Source organism: Eupeodes corollae, chromosome 3 (genome assembly GCF_945859685.1).
Source record: "Eupeodes corollae chromosome 3, idEupCoro1.1, whole genome shotgun sequence".
Classification (NCBI taxonomy): domain Eukaryota; kingdom Metazoa; phylum Arthropoda; class Insecta; order Diptera; family Syrphidae; genus Eupeodes; species Eupeodes corollae.
The window spans coordinates 67,032,875-67,052,955 of record NC_079149.1 but is presented as its reverse complement, the minus strand read 5'-3'; the positions used below and the strand labels follow the sequence as shown (position 1 = coordinate 67,052,955).

Below are 20,081 nucleotides of genomic sequence, written 5' to 3'. Positions count from 1 at the left end.
GATTTGAGAAAATAAAAAACTGTTAAAAGTTACAATTGCGTGAACGAGGTTTACAGTAAGTTGTTTTGGAACAGCTAGGGATGAGGTCGTTACATTAAAAATTACTGCATAAGGAAATCATGGAGACATTTTCCCAAATAATCTAACACTTTTTGCCGCATAGATTTGACAAAGCTTGAAGAGAGGAGCAAAGTTTGCACTTGTTTCAATTACTGGAGTACTTATCTGATCTTAACAATATTGATATTCTAATTTTGATCTGACATAAGATGAATAGAGCGCTTTAAGAGCAAAAGGTTCTTTGAAATCTTTACTATACACTGAACTTTATATGCTTGACAAAGATTAATTTAGATTCGAAAATTACGCCAAGATCTTTCTTTTCACAAACTCTATCAAAAACATGTCTATTAATCTTTTATTCGAAGAGGATTTGGGAAAAGTTATGACAAAAAAAACATTCGCATTCCAATAATTTTCGAAGATCATTTTGTAACACATGACAATTTGTTTACATCTTAAAAACTTTAAGTCATCAGCAAATAGAAGTTGAACAGAATTTTCAAAAATATTAGGTAAATCATTGATAAAAATTGGGAAAAGAAGAGGCCCAAGATGGCTACCATGGGGAAAACGTGAGGTTACCAAAACTGGACTTGAAAACATATTTTCAATTTTAACAAATTGAATACGATTCTTAAGGTAAGAGTCCAACCATTTGAAAAGATTTGAATGGAAACGAAAATAAATTAATTAAGTGATTTACTCTATCAAAAGCTTTTTCGATTTAATTTAAATTAAAATTGGAGAAAACAGAAAGATTGGTGGTTGTTGATCTTCCCGATACGAAACCGTGTTGAAATGATGAAATCTGTTCTTTCACGAGGAAAGTTAACTTATTGTATATTCAATTCTAGAACAGTTTTGGTATACATGATAATTTACAAATTGGACGATAATTGTTTATTTGTTGCTTTGATCCAGATTTATGAATTGGAGTTAAAAATGATTTTTTCAACACTGATAGGAACTAGTTAGAGAGCTTTTGAAAATAAGAAAAAGAGGTTCTACAATTGCTAATGCACATTTCTTCAGGATAATCGGTGGTATTTCATCCGGACCTGGATTTATGTCTTCAAAATCAAAAAGGATATATAAGTAACATTTAGAAATGCAACACACTTAAGTAACAGCAAACAAAATGATTAACAAAAAACTCAAAACACGAACAAATCATGCAGCGATTACCGATCTATGTCTCATTGAAGTCTTTTCACTACAACTCTCGTAAATCTTTTTTTGATCTTTTCGACTCTAAATGAATGAAAATATGAAGGATTCCAGACTACACTGCAGTATTCAAGATTAGACCTTACAAACGCAAAATACAAACACTTTAAGGTGTGTGGATCGGAAAACTCCTTTGAGTTTCGCAATATGAAATCTAACATTAAACTGCCTTTAGGAACTAAAAATCTATATGCTTTACAAAGTCAAGTTTTTTGTCAAAATTCACATTAAGATCTGTTTTAAAGGTTATAACGGACAATGGCATATGATTGATTTTATATATAAAATGAATTGGACGACGGTTTCGAGAAAACGTTATGCTTTGGCATTGGCATTTGAAAATGTTCAAATGTTAAACAGTTAGCTAAACACCATTCCGATAAAAGATCAAGATCTTGTTGCAGAAGAAAACAATAATGTTCAGATTTTATACAACAAAATACCTTAAGATCATCTGCGTACATCAAGCACTTTGAATTTAAAAACATATCAAGAATGTCGTTTATAAAAAACAAAAAAGAAGAGGACCAAGATGGCTTCCTTGCGGGACACCCGACGTAACATATACCGGTGCAGAAATAATGTTATTTATACGAACGTACTGAAAACGATCCCTTAAGTACGAATTTAGCCATTTTAAAAAGTTGGAGTGAAAACTTTTAGTATTTAGAAACTCACCATTTGCAAGTGAACGATTAAAAATAATTTTTAAAGGAACAGCCAATGCATTCCATCAATATCACGTCGCTTATCACCCTTAAGCTTAGACAACTCTAACTCAATCTCAGAAGTGGATAAACTTAAACTGCCTACATTATTAGGAGTATTTGAAGAGTTTATGTTTCTAGCATTATGTATATTAGGACAACTGTCTAAATAAACCGACTGAAAATGTTTCGCAAACAAGTTTACATACAACAGAGATGTCAGATGATGTAATGCCGTCATGGCGCATACGGTTGGGAACGCCATTAGATTGTTTTTTATTATTAAATTAGATTAGATTAAATTCTTTTTTTTTTCGATAATAAAATTACATTAATTTAAAGCTAAGAATATAAGGACATGGCCGTCTGCTTGATAGACATTTCAGTTAAAAATATGTTTAACATTATGATATTTTTTTTTAAGTTTTGTTTTTATTATAAGAAAATAAAAACTGTATTTTGTGAGTGATTTTTCTTAACAATTTTCAAATGCAACAGATGAATAATTTATTAAAAAGAAGATAAATAAAACAATTTTGAATGATTGTGATTCGAGACTTAAAACATCAATTTTGCCGTGATTTGAAACACAAAATCAAAAACAATTTTAGTAGTGATTTGAAACACAAAAAATATTAAATTCTCAATCGCCATAACTGGATACTTATACTTCTTATAAGCCAAAGCATGCTTGTAAAATCTAAACAGATTCGTCCAATCACTCAGCCCGTTAAGAATGTCAATAAGTTGGTCCATAGACAAAAAACTCACTCTTATTTCTTGTAATATTGGACAATTGTATTGTTTATAAACCTCCAAACACGTTTGCTATTTGTTTTTAAGCGGGATTGGAAGTTATCAGTGTGGGTCACATCCCAGCCTCTTTTTTAAACTATTATGATTATCTTTTCTAGTTGAAAACAAAAAATGAAATATATTCTCAAATTGTGCAGTTATGTAGGCTATGGCAGACGCTATGTATCAAAATATAAAAACAATTATTATTATATTTTTAGGGATAAACACTAAAAACAAGTATAATAAGTAATCCCAAAATACTTAAAAGAGTTACTGTAAATAAACACTTCCACTTTTTTCTAAAGCAAATTAACGGCTACATTTCTTCCAAAAACTAAATACAAAAGAGATTTTCTAATACCATCAGCTGCATTGTTCAAATTTTTTTGCAAGCCGTTCAAGAACACCTAAGACTTTGAAAAAAAAAATTGTATGTATTACATGAAAGGATTGTTTCCTTACCATCCCTAAATTAAAGAGTTAGTGGCTGACTTCTGGAGGGGCTTACCTTACATGTCATCACCCAATATTTTCTTTTAAGTTAAGCCAAGCGGGAAGATTATTATATGAATATGGTAAAGGAAATCATTTTTAACACCTTCCGAAACAATATTGCAACCTTTTAGTACAACATGGATGTCAAAGTAAGCGGCGCATTATTAAACATAAATTGTAATTATTAAATATGAAAATAGTGTTTTCGTTGGAAGCCGAAATACACATATTTGTGTTCGGAAGTTTTTTTTAACTTCTAGTCCGAAACAAAATTATTAGTATTTATAAAGGAACTAAACAAGATTTTTAAAAATTCGATTTAACCATTATAAATAAAGACAAAAGTCAAAAAGACTCACATTTGAAAGCATCTATCATTTGATTCAGCTGAACTTAAAATAATTCAAACTGATTCAAACGCACTTTAATTAGATCGATAAATCTCATTTTTTATTAAATTCAAGTTTACAAAGATTTGAATCCAGATTAAATTCATGTTCAATGTACCATTTAAACAGCATTTAAAGTATAGACGCAAATAGACTAACGCTATCGTTTCAATGCGTGTCAATTCCGCTCTAGTTTATTTTTTTAATAAGGTTACACAAAAGTCATAAAGATTATACGAGTAAAGGTATCTGAGTACGTTTACAGGTATGAACTGTGCAACCATAACAGTTTATTAACAATATTATTTGTACTGCAATAATAATTGAATTATAGCAACTCACGATCAATGCTTTAATTAAGGCCATCAACATCAGCATCAACAACTGAATGCTGTGATAAAATGCAAATATCTAGATACAAACAGATAGATACATAAGTATCTATACGATGACTTTCCACACCATTTGGCGCTAATATGTCGATTTCATTCAAACAGTTTCTGTTAATTTTGCATTATTTAGAGAGATCGCCCGCTGTGTAATTTACTTTGCCTGTTGAAATCGAAATCTTTATAAACAATTCAATCCTGGGTATATTAATGGTAAGCTTTTGATAGTTGCACAGCAGGTGCAACTTGTAAAGCCTCATCGTCAGATCAACAAATTACCAGCCCGCAATGCTCTTACATTTTTACAAAATCACAAAAAAGAAAAAAAAACATACTGAATGAACCCTCACTTGCCTCTTTTATGTAAGTCTGTCATGTGGATGTGTGGTGCCTCTTGAAAATGAACGAGATTGTCGACTATTTATGGCACCACCATATAAGCCAGAAGGGTATCTATCTGTGTACTATCTCATGTGCTCCATATATAAGTGGTGGCGATGGTGTGTGGAATGGCTTCATGACTCCAACGGGATGGAGGCGAAAAGATAAAGGAATCGGTGTGATTTGTAGCACCCAACGCGAGAAGATTTAATGTGGGAACTTTTTGTGCTGGCGCACAGCACGTGCTCTGCCTCGACCCGAAATCGAGTGAGTAACCGACTACCGAGTCAGAAGATTGCAGTCGACCAGCTATACTCATGTATAAGTAAATTAGAAGTCACTTCCACTTATAATCTAGAAGTAGCTCGATGACAACAGGTAGGAAGGTGATTTTGTTGAAACGTAAGTGAATAGGAATGACCTTTGAGTAATATCGACTTAAATTTTGTTTACATCTATAGGTTAGGTACCCATACCACCCGTAGGACTGCATCAAAAACATTGATGCATAATGTGTGCGAAATTTCACCAACCAGCATAAATATTTCTCTAAGGGTGTTTTTTGTTTGTCTGTGTTCGTTGATTAAAACTATGAGATAAAGTTGACATTTATATTTATTGTCATCTGAAGTTTTGACATTTCCCACAAACTGTAAAATTGAGTTCAAAGAGGTCACGCTTGATGAAATAACCTATTCCTATTATAAGATATACGCACCACCAGATTGTGTCAATTGACTTTTGCAACTATGTACGAGTACATATAAAGTGAGTGGGTGCGAGGCAGTTATTTTCAATTTATTTTGAAATATCATAAATTGATGAGGAAAGAAAATTTTTGAAATCATCATCAGTTCTTCAGATATTAATGGGAGAAAGTTAATTATGTGATACGAATAGGGGTAACCCAAGTCCTAAATATAAGTACAAGAGTTGGATTAATAATAAATTGTTTGATCCTGTAACAAGATTGTCAAAGAAGTATTCGTTTGAATTGAAAGTTTTTGCTTGACCATTGCTGAGGGGTTTTTAAAGATTTATACACATTCACTTTTCTTTTTTATAAATGAATGTTTCACATACGTAGCTAACTAATTGCTTTATTAAATCAGCTTCTAAGTGTTTCTTTTCAGTTGGAGCTATAATTTTTGGTCTTATAATTAGCTCCTCATTAAACTGCATCCAATGACTTCGGTGCAGGGAAAGAGTCCACGGGAACAATCAAACACGATTGGTGGGGAAGAAATTATGGGTCTACAACTAAATGATCTCTACCGTCCTGAAGTTTGCAGTGATCACCTAGTACATGTGTTACCGCCAAAACAACCTCGGTTCTTGATCACCAATGATGAACTTACCGAACCCCACGGTGACACTATACTGAGGATGAATTTACTAGCGACTCCTTTACTCCTAATTTACCTAAAAACTAACTGAATTCTATAACTCCTCGTGGTGCATTTTGAATTATGCTAAGTTAATTACCACAGTAACTGTATTAAGATCACCAAGATATACAGTGGCTTACAGCCAAAATGATGCACTCAATTTCTTTGCTAAAACTATATAAATAAAAAGGGAACCACTTGAAAATGAAAAGAAAACCATACGTTATATTATTTATTAGGTTTATTCCAATGATGGTTTTAACGAAAAATGAAGAATTTATACGTTTTTAATAGCTTAACCAATCATACTAATTATTTTGTTTAGAAACAATGCCTCAGTTGATGCACTCAGTTTTAACGGTAAAATGCATACTGTATTGACTTGTTGTATAACGAAATTGAATAAACAGCTCAATTTCAATTTCATTCGTGTTTCAATCGCATAATTAAATATTTCGAATTTGTGTTTTAGAAAAGGAATGCAATACGAGTATTGAAACCCGCGAACTAATAATCAAACATTTAAAAGATGGAAAAAGCCAATTGCAGAAATGGTAAAAATTAGTTCTTCGACAGGGGCAACACATAATTGAACGTTATGTCCGTGAAAATCGAGTGGTCAGTAAGGTAAAAGGAGCTCCAAAAAAAAATATCTTCCGACAGTTATTGCCGATGGATTGAAGGAAGAAAAGGAAGATCCAAGCTAAAGTGCACTAAAATTAGCCAAGAAGCAGACAAATATTTACAAAAAAAGTGCGTCGCTAAGACAATATGCCGAATTTGAGGGGATGCCGAAAGAAGCCCTTCATCAGAAGTAAAAACAAAATAGAAAGAATCTAATTTGCTCTTGAGCTAATTTTTACTGATGAAAGTAAATTTAATTTTCACGGATCGGATAGTAAGAGGCAGGCAAATACGGAGCTCCAGTCGAAGAATTTGCGTGGGACAGTGAAACACGGCCGAGGGCATGTTATGGTGGGGGGCTGTATGTCTTCTGTTGGCATAGGAAACCTGGTTTTTATCTAAGGTAATATGGACAAAATCATGTATCTAGATATTTTGAAGCAAAACTTGTTGCAAAGTGCTGAAAAACTCAATATCAAGGACAGTTTTCGTATACTTACAAATAACGACCAAGTCTATTATTGTGCAAACTTGGTTAATATGGAACTGCCCCATGTCATGCAACCGCCTGCCCAGTCGCCAGACCTAAATGCCATCGAAAATGTATGGTCGAAGCTGAAGCGTGAAATTCGAAAACATACAATTTTATTCAAGAATAGATTTTTAAAAAAGGCACTTTTGAAAGAATGGGGCATCATATCCTCGGAATACACCTCAAAGTTTATTAAATCAATGCCAAAGAGTGAAATATTAAGGAGATTTTACGATTTTTCCCCACAGCTTTTTTAAATAAAAAAATGAATTATAACCGGTTAAGCTATTTAAAAACGTTTTATTTTTTGTTGAAACCACCAATTGAATAAAATTAATAAATAACATAACGCATAGTTTTGTTTTCATTTCGAAGTGGTTCCCTATCTATATTTAAATTTGTCAGCAAGGAAATTGAGTGCATCATTTTGACTGGGAGCCTCTGTATATGAAATGTAAAATGCAAACAAGAAGATGTCTAAGGTTGGGCTGCTCCCCTGCAACATTCCTGTTTGGGCTCGATATAAGCAAAATTAAAACTAAGAAAACTTTTGGGTTTAAAGAAGAAGTATAGTTTAACTATTTTTCAATTATCTCAAAAACTAGAAGACATTAAAAGAAGTAGTTTTCAGTGCTTAGTAAAAACTGATAAATATAATATTCATAGTGATTTTTAAACTATTGACTGAAACAACTTTATTTGAACTTTATTATAGATTGTATAGTGTTCTGATTTTTGTAAAAGGTATAATTTAAAACTGCAAATGTTACTGTTTCTCTTGAAATATTGTTTTTAAAATTTTAAGGCAATTTTTATAAAACGAGGGGAGATAGACCCCCAAAAATCAAATCGTTATTAAATCTTGGCGCCGAAGTTATCATACTCTCCTCAATAATTATTAGATACATATAATTGCATATCTACCAGCAAAAGCGCTAATTTTAAGAACGCCGATATTTTTTGTTTATGATGGATTGGCAGCACTGTTCCAATGTTTGTCTTATTTTATAACATCTTCATTTGTCATCACGGACCAGTTTGTGGCATTCATCATTAAATCGTTTTAAAAATGTAAGCGATATCTTTCCTTACTTTTAATTTAGGCCATTGATGCAAATGTCAACTTGCACAGGTACGAGGTGGCAAATAGAAACAAACACTTCAAAGTCTCTAATATTAACTCAGGATATTCTAATTTCCTTTTTAACCAAAAGGTATCCAAATTAAAAGATTTAAATTCCAATTGCAGCATTCAATCGGCAGATAGATTCAGTAGACTTTCCTTGAGCTTGATTGCCAATTGTGTCTCCTCTACAGCTGCATTTTACAACGGCTTAAAGATCCACCTTGGCCCAATATTTATCAATATCTCTTCCATTGAAAAGTAATGATAATTTTCATACTTGATATTTATCTCACATCCGATTTCTTTAACAAAATATTGTGTCGAGAAAAATGAATTAGGTAAAGTGGTTTTGATTAAGAGACGTGTTTGTAAAGTCATGGATTTTGTCTTTAGCAGGGATGACATTTTCATCCCGCCCTTGAAGATTTTTATTAAAGATATACAAGCAAAAAAGTTCGAGGTGCCAAAGTTAAAATATATGAAAGAAAAGCTCTTAAGACTGTTGCCACATTATTTGAATTAAACAATATTCGAGTTGTCGAAGTTCGAGCTATCAAAGTTCGAAGGTACGGAAAAAAAACAATGGATTGGGGGGTAGCAAAATATTTCTTCATGTAAGAGGTTGAAAAACACTGCTTTAAACAAAACAAAAAAATAGTGCATTTGTTACAATATGAGCGTTTGTTTTGGACATAAAAGCCACCTATCAGAGGAACGCCATCGTTTCCCTGAAAACATTGCTAGTGCTGAAGTGAGTCCACATAATTCTGTTTGCCGTCGCTATTTACAGCAAGAGAGTATGTCATAAAGCTCCGTTCATCGTATTTTTAAAAATTAATGAGTTTGTTTTCTCAAAATGTAAATGCACTTTGCGTTTTTAGTATCTGCGCTTTAGCTGGAACACCCTATACTTATCCTAACAATTTAATTTATGCATAATACAAAAAAAAACAGGTTTATTGAAACACTTAAAACAATCGAGAAGTTCAACACATTTACATATTAAAACATAATTAATCAAATTTATACTAATGCACCTTTTATACATTTGCATGTTTATAAAAACAATTAACGTTAAATCGTTGAGTTAATTATTTTAAATTACAATTTAATATTAAATTATAGGTACCCTTGAATTAAGAAAAATGTATTCTTGCACTGTTTAAAAAAAATAGAAATACATTTTGTATCAAATAGGTATTTGAAAAAGTTATTAAATAAACATAGATAATGTTTTCAAGTTCTGATTTATAGAAAAGTATATAAACGATTTTTACCAAATTCTGGTTTTATATTTTGTAAAAATAAAATCAATGTCTTGGAATCAATATTAATTACCTAATTGTGCTTAAAATATTTGAGCATTTAAATAATTTAGAATCTTTTTTTTGATTACAAACAAAACTGTCATTGATATTCTAAATTTTTAATGAGTATTTAATTTTTTCTTCAGGATGTATTTTGCAAGAACCAAATTAAAATTATTTCTTTAAATAGCTTCAAGACTTTTTTTGAAATCGTTAATTATAAATAAAAAAGAGCATAAGGTTAGTTATAAATGATAGATATTTTGGCTTGCGAAAGTTATGTATTTGTCTTTTGTAATTGTTTACTTAATAGGTATATTTTTAGCGAATGACACCAGTTAATCAGTTTATAGTTGATCGGACTTGTACTTAGTTGAAATACCATGACTTATCTTCACAATTCTCTGACTTGGCAAAATTTAATATGGATAGATTATTAAAGACATGATATTTAAAATATCATTTTGGTCAAGTGTACGCATTCTAGCTGGCCGAAATAATAATTCAACGGTCTCTGCTATTGATGTGGATACAATTGGTACTTACTTCAAAACCCTTTTTTTCAAATGAACATAAGTTTTGCACTACTACTCACTTATATTGAGGAATTAGATTGCCGATTTTCAATGCTAGAGCTAATAGTGGCTGTAAAAAAAAGAAGGATAATAAGGCTCCGGGTTTAAATGGCATACAGGTCGAGTTCTACAAAAATGCCAGCTCACAATTTCTAGAACAAATTTTACTTTTAATAAACAAGACGTTATAAATGAGACAATTACAAATAGCTTCCGATCTTCATACATTTAGGTGATCTTTAAAAAGGGAGATCCTAACCTACCGGAAAACTACAGGGGAATATCTTTTCTCAGCTCTCTGCAGAAAATGTTCACTCAATTACTGTACCTAAGGCTTGTTTCTTGGGTTGAAAGGAATAATAAAATAAGTTGTTTCCAAGCTGGGTTTCGAGCAAATCTCTCTTCAATAGACCAATTTTTTACTTTAACGAGTGTTGCTAGACGTTTTATTGATACAGAAAAAGAATCTCTATGCATTTTTTGTAGATTCCAAAGACGCCTTTGGCACTATAAACAGAGGGTTACTACTTTAACTTTTCAAACTTACAGATATTGGTTTGTCTAAAAAGTTCATAAGAATATATGAACTTATATCAAATACAAGATCAGTAGTAAAAATTGGTATGAGAGTGTCAAATCAATTCAAATCTGAAACGGGTGCTCCACAGGGTTGCATTTTGAGTCCCTTGATTTTTTCCCTTTTCATCAATGAATTTGAAGATCAAGTTCCAGGTGGTGTTATTTTTGTAGATGTATTCATCAAGGTGTTTTTATATGCAGATGACCTCGTCATTCTAACCGATAATCCAGACACTTTGCAGCTCCAGATTAACAAATGAAAACAATATTGCGATACTTCGGACCTTAAAATGAATACTTCAAAGTCAAAGATAATGGTTTTCAGACCTCAAATACGCAGTAACAGGAATAATCGCAACTGACACCTTGACCGCTCGAACATAGAAGTAGGGACTTAAAGCCTGGAGCTCATTTTAACGACACAGTGAAGGTAGCAAAAGCTGCTATCAATTGTATGTGGTCAAACTTCTTCAAAAGTCACTCTATAGATGCATCGACTAAATTTAAAGTATTTGAGACAACTATCAAAAGTTCTCTTTTATACGCTAATGAAGTTTATGGATACAACGAATTAGAAGTCTTCGAATCAGTCAGTACTTTTTTAAAAAAGAAAAAGATTATTTTGATAGCTCTGATTTGGCATCAGAATATAACTATCCGTTGTCACTAAGTATTGATAATTTAGAAGCACTTAGAAACGAACTTTATCGCCTTATTTCTATTATAGATGAAACAATGTATCGAAAATCAATAACCCGAGCCAAAGAATCTGTTACAAGAACAACTTACTTTAAACTCAACTTATGTCTAGGGTATGACAACTATTTTCGAAACGAGTTTAGTGCCAATCTTTAAAATGTGCGTTGAAATGCTTGAGCTCAATAATTATAGACCTCACAGAAATGATTTGAATCAGAATTGCTCACTATGTAACCTTAATCAAGCTGAAAATATTTCGCATTTCTTACCTTTTTGTCCAATAATAGAAGAAATCCGAAGGTTATATTTTAATAAAAGTTTTTTTTTTTATAACTGAAGAATGTTTTGCAATTTGAAATGGAGAAAGTGGATGGAAAACTCTCATTCGATTTGTTTCAGAGGCTCTAGCACATAAAAACATGTATTTTTAACTTTTAATACATGCGGCCCAATTTGTGTATTGAAAGATTGAAACACTTTAACTTTATTATTATATTATTATTGTAATAATTATTTATGTATGTAATTAATATTATATGTATATTATAATGTTTGTTTTTGTTTCTTATATTAGGTTTATATTTTGACTGTTCAATGAAATTTATAAACTGAACTCTCTCTAAACGTAGTTATTTAATTCATATAATTTAAACGGCTTATAAGCCATGCATTTAAATCTTTTATACTTATTTTGTGTAATATATTAAATGAAAAAAATAAAGAATAAAGAAAAAAAAATATTTAAGAGCAGAATTTAAACACTGGTACTTTTTTTTGACGTTGGTTTTTGCTATGACCGGAGGCCGAAGTTGACAGCTGTCAATTGATATTTATGCTCAATTTGGTTAGCTTTTTCATAATGAATAGACTTAGGTACTTCTGAACAACCAAAATAATGGCTTTATCATTAAATTATATGCAATTTATTGTTTTTTGAAAACACCAAATGTTAACAAAAAAAAAACTTTACATTGAAACATTTCATTTCATAAACCAACCATTTTAGTACAAAGGTGGTGTACGGTGCTGTAGGGTTCATTAAACAAATACAATTACTTACTTTATATATACGACGAACGAACAGAAATGTCTAAATTTAGATGGCGCATATCACAAAGGTGGAGAATTGGCTTTGCCAGAAATTGAATGCCTTAAACTTGACTTAATTGAAAAAAAAAAACGAATACAATACTTAAACTAAGCTGTTTTGTGTGTCCATCAAACCATATAATTTATAATAAGATGAATTTTGAATGAAATCAATATACAAGCATAGAAAATCATATCGGGAACGCGTCCTAATTTACAATCTTCAACAACAAGTCCAAAATATAATTGAAAAATTTAAGGTATTAAACCCCGGTCATTACTCAATACACCGTTTCTTTTATACAAAATGTAGTTTTAGAGAGGATACTAAAAGATTATTTATTTTTAACTATAAAAATGCAAAAATAGTTTGTCCAATACCGCACAAGTCATTTCAGTGAACATATCGATAATCGACCAAATATAATTTTAAGTAAATCCAGCCATTCGGTGTCAATCGTCATTCTAGGAAAAGAACAATAACAAAGCTGGCTGTCAGAGTATTTTTCGTCAAATAAATTATATCTTAATGTTAAGTACCTTTCTATTCATTATTCGTAAATCAATAGTCCGTCATTCCGTGAACATATTTATTATATTTAATTATTGATGAAATTCTTTTTTACGACTTAAAATATCAAAGAAACCTCAAATATGTTCCTATTGACAAAGTCAGATCGCATTTAAGATGGCCACCGTATAATCAAAGGGCGCTCTTATTTGAAATCGTCATTTCATCAACGGTCATTTCGGGAACCTTCTCGGACAGGATTTGACGTACAATACTGTGCAAAACATTTGCAACTTGCACCGCTATAAAAAAACGAACATTCGTATGTACAAACGTTGTTCCAATGAAATTATTTTTATTGCTTAAGACATTTGTAAGCGTCATCTTTCTGTACATAATCTTAAAGCACTGATCCACAGTTAAATTCGACAAATGCACTGCTTTTACAAAAATAATAAAAATGTGAAAGCTCGTTTGGCTTATCAAAAACTCATCTCAATTGGAGCCCCCGCAAATGGGAAACGGTCTTTTTTCTGACTAATCAAAGTTTAATATGCATGGACATAGGACAGACGATCAAACATAGACGTGTTCCATTTTGGTCTTGGGCTGCTTCTCTAACCAAGGAATCGGTAAATTCGACAAGTGTAGGGCATAATAAAGTCTGAGAACTATATAGACATCTTTGTTACACCATGCTGCCTTATACCTATTGGGAAACGTTTCAACACTACAATGATCCCAAACACAAGTCGAATTTGGCCACAAAGTGGATTATTACCATGGCCAGCCCAATCCCCGGACTAAAACCCAATAGAAAACCTGTGGGAAATTGTGAAGAGAAGAATTGGGAGCAACATTGCTAAGCAGGTACAAAAGTGACCTATTCGCTGGAATTCAGAGGCAGTGGAATGACATTCCAAAAACGGTTATTAATAACTTTATAAATTCGATGCCCAGAAAATGTACAGCCGTTATAAAAAATAAAGGATTCGCAATTAAATATTAACGTTTCTTTGTCTTGAAGTAAGAATATAGTTTGAAATTTAGATGTGAGGTCTTAGTTGCAAATGTTTTTCACAGCAACTTTCAAGTATTAAATGATTTATTCTTTGTTTAAGTGAAGAGTGTTAATTTTGTTTCCAACAATTATAACGCAATATCAAAAAAATGTTGGAGGTTTTATAGTTTTGCACAGTACTGTATTTTGTAGAAGATTTTGTATGTATTGTTCTCATTATTCCTTATTTAATATAGATACGTAATACACTCATGTTATAAATCAAAGCTTAAATTATGCACTTTGTTTTGTTCTTGTTGATTTTATCAAACTTAGAAAAACGTTCCCGAATTGATTGTTTCTATAAGATATTTAATACTAACAAATATTTCTAATAAAGTACAGAATTCTGTGCGCTGTTCTGTTAAAGTTTATCAATGTACAAATTTTAAAACAGTAAAAGCCAGAAGTCATCATTTTAGCTTCCAATTTTGTTGACATAAAACGAATTTTGAAATTTGCAACGTTGGTGGTTTTGAGCCAACTGCCGTCGCTTGAATACGTATAACAAAAAAGCTGAAGCCTATTCAACTTTGGCAATAAAGAATGTTGTGTAACAGCTTATCACTTTTCAACAATGAAAGTGTCAGCTTCTATAATTATTTAATTATGATGTTTGTCAAGCTATTCCAAAGCGTTTTGAAGCTATCAAACAATAAAAGAAAGGTATAAGGAAATCTGTATCTTCGAAATATCTTAACTATTAATAATGAAGTTAATTGACTATAAGAAAACAAACTTAACACTAATCTGATATCTTTTTATTTCCTTAAAGTTAAATGTGGGTACCAAATTGAGCATGAAGTGGAACAATTTATTGCTGATGTTCAACAGGCCGCTGAAGGAAGTACTCCAACATTTTCTAATAGAAGAAAAAATGAAATAAAATATCCTTTAGAGATAAGAGAGTTGATAATTGAGAAAAGAAGAGCTCGAAGAAAATGGCAAAATACTAGACTTCCAGATGATGATAAAACAAAGTTTAACCGTATAAGCACCAATCTTAAAAAACAAATTTACAAATTCAAAAATGATTCACTCAGTACATTCCTTAGGAATTTAAGGACTGATGCTTCAACCAATTTTTCGCTATGGAAAACAGCCAAGCGCCTGAAAAGACCGCAGTAACAAAACTCGCCCTTGAAATCTAAAGATGGGAAATGGATCGGTAACTCGAAAGAAAAAGCTAACCTTTTCCCTAAATATCTTGTGAATGTTTTTAAGCCATACTAGTTTGTTGATATGATAGATGAAAGTTAAATACCAATTGTAAGACTTAAAGAAATAGTATGTGTTTACATCAACTATCAAATAAAAAATCACCAGGTTACGATCTAATTACTGCTCAGGTTATGAAAGAAATGCCATTGAAAGCTTTCATAAGACTCCAATATATAATAAATGCATGCGTTTAGCAACGGTATGTCCCGCACCATTGGAAGATTGGTGAAGTAATTGTCATACCAAAGAAAGGTAAACCACAGAAGTGACGGCTTACAGACCAATATCGCTTATACTAATTATGGCAAACGTTTTTGAAAAACTGCTTCTGAAGAGACCTAGCAAAATCATAAAAGAAAGATGGTTAATCCCAAACCATCAGTTTGGCTTTAGAAATAAACATTCCACGATAGACCAAGTTCATAGAATATCGGTTGTAATAGAAAAAGCATTAGAAGAAAAACAAGTACGTTCAGCTATTTTCTTAGATGTTGGTCAAGCTTTCGACAAGGTTTGGCATGAGGGACTTGAGTACAAACTGCAAAGGGATCTTCCTAGGCAGTACTTTCAAATATTAAAATCGTACATCTCAGACCGATTGTTTAGAGTAAGGTACGATCAAGAATACTTTCGGTGCACCACAAGGAAGTGTCCTAAGTCCTACCCTGTATTTACTATACACAAGAGATATTGCAGTTGGTAATCACACCATAATGGCTACTATTGCAGATGATACCGCAATTTTGGTTCCCGACAAATGTGTCTCTAAGGCAGCAGTAAAACTACAAAATGCCGTCGACACAGTGAGAGTTTGGACCGAAAAATGACGTATCAAACTCAATGAAACAAAATCTTCACATATAAACTTTACAAATAAAAAGATGAACAATATTCCAATATTCATTAATAATCAAGCTGCACCTTACGCCAATACGGTCAAATTCCTCGGAATGACTTTGGATGCAAAGCTAAAGTGGACTAAACTTGAAATATAGAAAAATGTACTGGTTACTTGGTAACAACTCTGATTTATCAATCCAAAACTAAAATGGACCTATGGAATCTATTTATGGAGCTGTACAAAGAAAACAAATACCGAAATCATCCAAAAATTCCAAATCAAACTCCTTCGTGGAATAGTTAATGCACCTTGGAACATAAGAAATACCGATCTACATCGTGACTTACAAATAGAAATGGTTACAGAAGTTGTTAAAAAATACGCTGTATCGCACAACCAGAGACTAATAAGTCATACTAATTCTGAAATGGAGTCCTTTTTGAATATAAGAAACCATGCTCGGAGATTAAGAAGAACCAAGCCTCATGAGCTTATGGTCTAGGGATTTTGCGAATATTTGCATCCTCATCCGCAATTGCGGATTATTCGCAACAATTCCAACATCAGCTTCCGCATAAAATGATGCGGAGTTTGTTGCGGATGCGGATGTTTTTTAACGCATTTTTCAAATTCGAAAAATAGCAACAGCACGGCATACTATACCATGATCAATAAAAACGACCCTTTCACCCTCAGTAAAAATTTTAAATTAAAAATTCTCGGTCCTATGTAGGCGACGACAAAAGCAACAACAAGTCATATGCAATGGTCACAGATTTGAGGATATAAAAGCTCTTGCTAAGTGGCGAAAGGACAAAGTTTATTTTGATATATTAAGTGAAAAATTGATACAAATACAGAACATAAATGCGGCCACCACAAAAAAGCAGCATTTGGATCTATTTTAACGAAAAAGGCGCACCACTTGAAGTCAAAACACCCAGAAGAGTTTGTTTTATTTGAGAGCGCCAACAATGAAGATCTTTTTTTTTTTTAAAAAAAAGAAAGAAGATGCAGGTATGATATTTTTTTATAAACATAAAACAAAGGCTTGCTTCAGAAGCGATATGGAAATGATGTTAGATTCACAAACTGAAGACGAAGGTGAAGGAGAATCTGATAACGCTAGTCACGAAGCACTTCCCCGAAGGGAGTTAGCATGTTACCGAAATAAAAAAAAGACTAGAATTGGATGATAATCCACTTGATTGGTGAAAAGTCCATCAAACAGACTTTAAAAAGGCTCTCCAAAGTTGCACTGAGGTATTTATCACTTCCAAAAGCCAGTGTTCCCAGCGAAAAACTATTTAGCTGGATTAATATACGATCCACTAAGAAACAGATAACATTCTGAGAAGGCTGCAATCTTGCTTTTTATTAAATATAACTCAACCATTTTTAAATTTAATTACTAAACGCAAAGATTATCAGTACAATTTTCCTTTATTCACGGACCTAAAATTGTTTTTATGTAATAAATTCTAAAATCCGTATCCGCGGATGTGAGTCTCAAAAAATCCGCATCCGCAACAACCCATAATATGGTCTAAAAAAAACTTGGGAAAGTATTAAAAGTTTAAACTTCACCCAAAGTGATTGTACAAAGTTAAGAACGAAAAATCTGTAGTCGATCCTTCAAGATTGGTCCTGATGAAGAGGTGGTTTTAGTGGTTAACAGTTCCACACTACTTGGTGTCGAATACTGCCAAGTGTCTTTTAAAGATTTCCTCCTGTCAAAAAAAAATGTGGGTACCTAAGTCTTTATTTGCATCTGTCTTAATTGGAAAATACCATCAAATGAAACTTCCAGACAACTTTGTTAACAAAAATCTTTATTAAGTCAAAATAACTAATAATAAGTAATCTAGGCATCTTTTCTAGTTTTTTTTTTGTTTTCTTGGAAAATCTTAAAGTTTCGGTCACAATAAAAGATTCTTCAATTCAATTATCAATTTACCCAAATTTGCATTAATCATAATTAGTTGACTTCTGAAGAGTTTGATAACAAAAGCACTTAACTTTGGCTATATTTTCCTTTACATCTGCTGTTTGCTTTGTTTGAAGGTTATAATTCAGTTTTCAACTGGAAATCAGTGCTTGTTAATAAATAAAACATACCTTCCTATCCCAAAATAAAAAACAATTCGGGAAATAATTTGCATCCAACCTTTTTAACACTTTATCCCCATAAATGTAAATGGTTTAAAATACCTATATACCTGTTATACTCATATTACCATGGGTACCTATATCTAAAAGTTCTGTACTGTTCACACAAAAGTACAAAAACACAGTAGATAAGTATTATGGGCAGGTTACTCAACTGACAAATATTTGAATTATTGATTAATGAGATCTGTGCGCAAAAGAATTGCCTACCAATTTATGATCAAGAGGGAAAAAGTGAAATCTGAAAACAGAAATTTTATATATTTGCGTAATTAATCAACGTGAAACTTATTATTAATTCACAGATATTCATTCGATTCTCACTTTGTTCTTTATCTGCCTCTCCTAGACAAACAATAAACAAGGCCATCAATTCAACGCGATGCTAAGTACCAATACAAAATATGAATACCTACCTATTACTTATATATACCTACCAAACAAAACTAAAAGGTTTATAAAATTTAATAATAATTAAGCTTTCCACAACTCATAGTCATCAGCCATTTTGTTTACTTACCACAAGTGAGTCATCTCCCAAGTCAGAATCTCTTTCCGCCGCATTATTTGATCGAATACAATCCATATTTAATTTCATTCGCCTTTCGCTGAATGTCAACACAAAACTTTACCTACACCAGTTCACAATTCAAAAAATAAAACAAAATACTTTGGGACTTTATTAGGAGCGACTGCGAGGCGCGAGTAACAAGAGTAGGTAAGGTACCTATAGAGCGTGTAAATCAACAACGCCAACAGTTACGTTAAGAGAGTTTTAATTTGCCGTTATAAGTTTTAGCACTGCTTTTTTGCTTTTAGCTTTTAAGACGCAATATTTTTTTTCTTTTCTATTTTTAATTAGACCCTTTTTATATAATTTCTATATTTAGGTAGGTTCAAGAAAGCACTTCGACTTCACTATCAGACAACACCGCACCGGTTCTAAGTTGACCCCCACGAGATGCTGCGAAGTTCCCCTATTTGTTATTTTTGTTGACGAGTTAGTGAAAGACGGGTCATGCACCCACTAAAAATCTGACACTCGCGTGCGCTACTGCTGCTGCTACTTATCCTCGGGTGTGAAGTGACGGCGGACAAAGATGTCAAAAGGTGTTAGGAGTATTTTATCAAATTGAAATTCAATTTTATTTAACACAGAATTAAAAGACAGACAAACTTTGTATACTTTTCGACAACGATCCAGCGCGCACCCAAAATTAAATGATGACAAAAGAAGAAACCAGCTGAGCTCAATACCTGATCTACTAACGTCACGCAACAGGAATTATACCGTTAATTAATTCGCCACTTCTCTTTTTCCCGGGAGTGTATCAACTTATCAAGAGAAAAACAAACACGGTTTTATGTCATGAGGGGAAAGACTCGGATCGGTTCGGATCCAGAGGAAAAAATAGCAATGCGGACTTGCTAACAAAATAATTGTAATTCTTTTTTAACACACAGCAGTTCCGTTGTCAACTATCGTGGCAATACTCCGAAAACCGAATGAGAAAAGAAGAAGAACAGCAAATAGCAAAACGATGGTCGTCATTGTGTTCTGATTCCAATTTAACTCACAGGAATGCCATGGAATCGAATAATGTTTTGATTCGTTCAAACGGTTCATAGTTGGAATAATTGGAGAGGGTATGCTTGAGCGGGAAAGAGAACGCAACATCTAAAAAGAAGGACAGCTAGAGGGATGCGACCTTTATGTAAACAAAATAATAATTGATTAGTGTGGGCTTATCGAATTCATCGAATAATAGGGACGTTTTGGAAAGCGGAACAATTGATTTACTTACTGTACATTGCGATTGTACAAGGCGACAAGGTTTTATTGTTATTACTTTGTTGTTGGAGTTAGTTTAGTAGTTGGGTTGGGATTGAAACTGTTTTGTGTTTCCATCG

General features: G+C 32.4%; 1 protein-coding gene across 6 annotated transcripts in view; it reads right to left on the bottom strand.

The window, feature by feature from the left end:
- The window catches only part of LOC129950092 (protein dead ringer), an 86,543-nt gene extending 66,873 nt beyond the window's left edge, over nt 1–19,670 (bottom strand). For 4 of the 6 annotated variants that reach the window (XM_056061898.1, XM_056061895.1, XM_056061897.1 and 1 more), the window contains exon 1: nt 18,691–19,670. In XM_056061898.1, coding sequence (XP_055917873.1) covers nt 18,691–18,768 — 78 coding nt within the window. In that variant the 5' untranslated portion in view covers nt 18,769–19,670. The remainder of the gene's footprint in view (nt 1–18,690) is intronic. The other 2 variants (XM_056061899.1, XM_056061896.1) reach the window with 1 other exon arrangement.
- Between the last annotated feature and the right edge of the window lie 411 nt (nt 19,671–20,081).